At 46.0% G+C, this 6000-nt stretch overlaps 1 protein-coding gene across 1 annotated transcript in view; it reads right to left on the bottom strand.

Moving 5' to 3' along the window:
* Nucleotides 1-2260: 2260 nt before the first annotated feature.
* Nucleotides 2261-6000, bottom strand: part of LOC126285049 (protamine-like) — a 43598-nt gene continuing 39858 nt past the window's right edge. Inside the window, exon 3 of the mRNA XM_049984372.1 lies at nt 2261-2888. Coding sequence (XP_049840329.1) covers nt 2467-2888 — 422 coding nt within the window. The 3' untranslated portion in view covers nt 2261-2466. The remainder of the gene's footprint in view (nt 2889-6000) is intronic.

The raw sequence follows: 6000 nt of genomic DNA, 5'->3' as shown, positions 1-6000 counted from the left end.
CATCATGATTGATATACTCGTATAACCTCGGGCACCAAGTCTACTATGGCTCTCTTTTCTTCAGCGCTTAGCTTGTACGTCATTCATTTGCTGGTGTCCTTTCGTCGTCGTGCCAGCAACAGGTGTGGAAGTAGTGGATACATAAGGCGTTATTTTATGGCACCTGGTGTACTATCTTCTCTTTCAAATTCAATGACGGAGCTTACATTCGGAACGCCCTCTCAACAGATCACAGCGCGTTATTGTCAACCATAATGAAGTACCTGCGTAATGCGTTAACCACTGCGATACTTCTACATCCACACATAAACTCCGTAAGTTACTGTACACTGCATGGAGTGGGTGCATCATTCCAGACATTATCGATTCTCTTTTCTGTTCCATTCCTGTAAAGATTAAGGCAAAAATGGTTGTCTAGACGCCTCTGAACACACACTGACCTCTCTTATCTTACTTCTAGTAGTTGTATGTTATATATGTAATGGTGCCAGCGGACACCCGAAGTCTGTTGTTGTTCCTGTTTCACAAGAACTGCAAACATTAAAACGATGCTGTAGAACTCGTCACATTAGCGTCTTGTACGTGAATTCCTTTACAGATGTATTTCATGTTTTGCGAAACCTTCATGCAAGTCTAAATCTTCCACACGCCTTCTTCAATAATCACTTTACGTGGATATCCCGTATCACATAGCTTCTTAATGATACTCCAAAATTCTTACACAGTGTCACGTTCTCAATACGTTTAACACTAATAGTATAATTACGTACTATCGGGTTCTTTCTCTCTGTTTTACACACTACTGGCCATTAAAATTGCTACACCAAGAAGAAATGCGGATGATAAACGGGTATTCATTGGACACATATATTATACTACAACTGGTTACATTTTCATGCAATTTGGGTGCATAGATCCTGAGAAATCAGTACCCAGAACAACCACCTCTGGCCGTAATAACAGCCTTGATACGCCCGGGCATTGAGTGAAACAGAGCTGGAATGGCGTGTACAGATACAGCTGCCCATCCAGCTTCAACACGATACCACAGTTCATCAAGAGTAGTGACTGACGTATTGTGACGAACCAGTTGCTCGGCCACCATTGACCAGACGTTTTCAATTGGTGAGAGATCTGGAGAATGTGCTGGCCAGGGCAGCAGTCGAACATTTTCTGTATCCAGAAAGGCCTGTACAGGACCTGCAACATGCGGTCGTGTAGTATCCTGCTGAAATGTAGGGTTTCGCAGGGATCGAATGAAGAGTAGAGCCACGGTTCGTAACACATATGAAATGTAACGTCCACTGTTCAAAGTGCCGTCAATGTGAACAAGAGGTGACCGAGATGTGTAACCAATGGCACCCCATACCATCACGCCGGGTGATACGCCTGTATGGCGATAACGAGTACAAGCTTTCAATGTGCGTTCCCCGCGATGTCGCCAAACACGGATGCGAGCATCACGATGCTGTAAACAGAACATGGATTCATCCGAAAAAAATGACGTTTTGCCATTAGTGCATTGAGGTTCGTCGTTCCTGTCTGTGATGCAGCATCAAGAGTAACCGCAGCCATGGTCTCCAAGCTGATAGTCCATACTGCTGCAAACGTCGTCGAACTGTTCGTGTAGATAGTTGTTGTCTTGCAATCGTCCCCATCTGTTAACTCAGGGATCGAGACGTGGCTCCAAGATATGTTACAGCCATTCTTACATGCTGCCTGTCATCTCGACTGCTAGTGATACGAGGCCGTTGGGATCCAGCACGGCGTTCCGTATTACCTTCCTGAAACCACAGATTCCATATTATGCTAACAGTCATTGGATCTCGACCAACGCGATCAGCACTGTCTCGATACAATAAACCGCAATCACGATAGGTTACAGTCCGATCTTTATCAAAGTCGGAAACTTGATGGTACGCATTTCTCCTCCTTACACGAGGCATCGCAACAACGTTTCACCAGCCAACGCCGGTCAACTTCTGTTTGTGTATGAGAAATCGGGTTGAAACTTTCCTCATGTCAGGTGTAGGTGTCACCACCGGCGCCAACCTTGTGTGAATGCTATGAAAAGCTAATCATTTGCATATCACAGCATCTTCTTCCTGTCGGCTAAATTTCGCGTCTGTAGCACGTCATCTTCGTAGTGTAGCAATTTAAATGGCCAGTAGTGTACATTACGTTACATTTATCCACTTTTCTCGGTAACATAGCTGTTGTGATAACAGTGAGGGGTGTCTCCGTATTATGCGCAATAATATTCTTAAATATTTAAAGAAATTTATTAACAAGTAGAGGTAAGGAAAAGGGTCGTTTCAAAATAGTGAAAAGGCACAAGAGTAGTAATTGGCACTAAACAGGACATTTCCACGTTTAAAATACATCAAAAACGCAGTAGCGGAACACTCCTAAAATTTTGTTTCGCTTCATCAGTAGGAAGCGAATAATTTAGAGCGACAAGACAAGTCAGTCAGAGTCGGTGTAGCCGTAGGCCCCGGAGGACCTCTGACGCCCGCTGCTGGGCTGCTGTTGCTGCTGCTGCTGCTGCTGCTGCGGCTGCTGCTGCTGTTGCTGCGGCTGCTGCTGGCTGGAGGGCCGGCCCTCTCCGGGCCGCTCGCCCCGCGGCTCCCTGGACCTGCTCTCCCGTGGACTCGCCTTCTCCCTGGACCTGCCCCTGCCCTCGCGGGAGAAGTGCCTGTCCTCCCTGTACTCCCTGGACCTGCTGTGGCGGGACCTTCCCCGGCTGCTGCTGTGGTGGCCCCGACGTCGCGACGTCTCCTCGCTGTTATCTTCGTACCTGCGCCTCCTAGAGCCCGAGTGCCGACGCTCGCCGCGGCGTCGGGTGGTGGTCGCTCGGGCAGCCCTCCTCCTCCTACTCGTTCGCGACCCTACGCATTTACCAAATGTTTGCATTCAAATGTACGTTCATCTTGCTACTTGGTCTAATAGCACGTGAGCAAATCAGTTTGTCACATTAAATTCATACTCATCAAAAAAAGATATCTAAAAAAAATTTCCAGGTGTGAGTAGGTTAGCATATAAACAGTTAGTACATAAACAGTTTATCCATTCCTAGAATCGAGGGTATTGGCAATTTTTGTCTCTTATCGACATTGATATTGGAAAGATGTCGTTCCCAGAGATTCCAAAACTTTCGAGGGTGTCCGAAATCGGATAACATATGTGTGGTGAGTGTTGTGGTTGGCAGGAGAGCCAACACAGGGTTATTAAAGGAGGCCGAAATGCATGCGTTTAGCTCACGCAGGCTGGCGTGAGGTCTGGAACACGACAAGGGAATTAGAATTGAGATAAACGGATGTAGCTGGTGGAATACTTAACTTTAATCCATTAATAACGAACGTCGCTCTTTATGGTATATGATTCACAATATCAATAGTACGGATACTGGCGCCTTGCTAGGTCGTAGCAAATAACGTAGCTGAAAACTATGCTAACTATCGTCTCGGCAAATGAGAGCGTAGAAGTCAGTGAACCATCCCTAGCAAAGTCGGCTGTACAACTGGGGCGAGTGCTAGGAAGTCTCTCTAGACCTGCCGTGTGGCGGCGTTCGGTCTGCAATCATTGATTGTGGCGACACGCGGGTCCGACGTATACTACCGGACCGCGGCCGATTTAAAGGCTACCACCTAGCAAGTATGGTGTCTGACGGTGACACCACGGTGACCGCACTGTAAGACCTTCTGTACACACACCATCAGATTATTTGACTTGTCGCTCTAACGAAGTAGGCGAGTGTCAGCAATATGTATCGTGGCGTGTTTATCTTCTGCCGTTAGGTCAGACGATAGAAATGGCACTTACACACTTAGCGTAGCAGATTGATGGTGACCAACTTTAAACAGAACTTGATTAATTTTGACACCCATGTATTAAAATAATAAGAAGCATAAAAATTACTTAACTTGGTTCTGGATGCTATTTACAATTGACAGTCTGAAGTTCCTTTGGTATTGGTACGTTAATCTAATTCTCACATATATCTCTAATACTTGACAAAAGTGTCTATACATTTACCTTCATGGCCATGTACAGGAATATGGTAATCTTATTAGGCGCAGACTGAAACTTGACTATAGACTGGTACAGACAAATGTAGAACTCGTAGAGACTGGTGATGGCAAAGGCAGATTGACTGAGCGGAGGTCTGTACACTCGTTATAATACCTCGCACGTTCATGTATCACTGCGCGAGTGTGATCCGCAAGGAGAAAAGGTTCTACATTAGCACCAATATCAATGGCTGCGTTACATGTTAATACACGTATTGGTGGAAGCAGAATTTGGTCCGTCTCTATGGCAGCGCCATCTCGTAGTGCGGAGACACACAAGCGCTGCACCTTCGCTGTTGTGCTTAGTGGGGGCGCTCTAGTGGGAAAGTTGTGTACACGCAGACTACACGGAACTATGTACACAACAATATGATAAAGGATTACAATAAACATAAAACAGTCACGGTTGTCAAGTTATTTTTATACAAAAGTGACACATTTCGCCATGGTTAGCCATCATCAAATTATCTGAAAGGAAAAAGGGGTCAATTAAATAGCTACCCTATAAACAACATAAGGCATGGTTCTAAGCTGTGCCAAAAATTTAATTAAAACGACAAACAACACTGATTTAAAACTGTCAAATATCATTGCGCCAACTACCAAAGCTCTATGTCAGCCACCCATAAAACCGTCTGGTTGAATTTTCGGTAGTCTGAATAACTAAAAGAAACTGTGGGAACCTAGACAGAAACTTTTGGCAATCAACCAACAGTCACAAGGTTGGGTTGGTTGAGGGAAGAGACCAAACAGCGAGATCATCGGTCTCATTGGTTTAGGGAAGGACAGGGAAGGAAGTCGGCTTTGCTCTTTCAGAGGAACCATCCCGGCATTTGCCTGAAGCGATTTAGGGAAATCACGAAAAATCTAAATCAGGATGGCCGGACGCGAGATTGAACCGTGGTCATCCCGAATGCGAGATCAGTGTGCTAAACACTGCGCCACCTCGCTCGGTCACAGCCAGAAGGGAAACGAGGCCTGACAAAGTAGTAAAAGAAATCAATGAAGAATTACAAATGCCGGATTTGGTATACATACTGATTACAATGTGGGAAGTAACACATAGGGGAAAGAACCACTAGCCTATTGACGTGAGTGTGATAACGAGGAGAGAGATGGGAATTGAGGAGATGGACAAGCAACGAGGGGGCAAAGAGGCCCAGACAGGAGGAAGAGGAGGAGGAGAACAAATGGTTAGAGATAGAGAATGGAGAAATGGACAGAGAGAGGGGAGAGGAGGAGATGGACAAAGACAGGGGAGGAAGAAGCAGGCAGCGACATGGAGGAGGAGATGAACAAGTAACGGAGAGGAGGAGATAGACAGAGAGGAGGGGAGATTAGATGAACAGAGAGGTGGCAGGAGGAGATTGAAATAGAGAGGAGGAAGAGGAGATGTTATTAGGGTTGAGGAGGAGATGGACAGAGAGATGAGAGAGGAGGAGATGGAGAGAGGGGGGGGGAGTACATTGACAGAGGGGGAAGGAGAAGATGGACGAAGGGAGGGGTAGGACGAGACAGACAGAGTGGCGGTTCTTGGAGGTAGAGAGAGAGAGCGGGTGCTGGAGATACACAGAAAGAGGAAGAGATGGAGGTGATGGAAAGGAACATTGTCAATGAATAGAGAGATGAGGAAGGAGAGGTGGATAAAGAGAGAGGGGTGCGCAGAGAAAATAGGAAGGAGGAGATGGACAAAGAGAGGAGGGAAGCGGAGATGGATTAACGGAAGATTGGAAGAAGTAAGTAAACTGGCGACTCCAGATTTTTCAGCCAGTTTTTCTATTTAATAAAAAAAAAAAAGAACCATGGCTTTTGCGTGAATGACGAATTCACAGCTATGTAATGCATCCTCTCGTGCACGCTGCTCTCTGTCACACTCAAACTTCATAGTCATCGATTGGTAAACGAAGTAGGAGACAGAGAATCCGTGAAC

Source organism: Schistocerca gregaria, chromosome 1 (assembly GCF_023897955.1).
Source record: "Schistocerca gregaria isolate iqSchGreg1 chromosome 1, iqSchGreg1.2, whole genome shotgun sequence".
NCBI classification, from domain to species: domain Eukaryota; kingdom Metazoa; phylum Arthropoda; class Insecta; order Orthoptera; family Acrididae; genus Schistocerca; species Schistocerca gregaria.
Note: the sequence above shows the minus strand (reverse complement) of the source record. Positions and strands in the feature narration are given on the sequence as shown.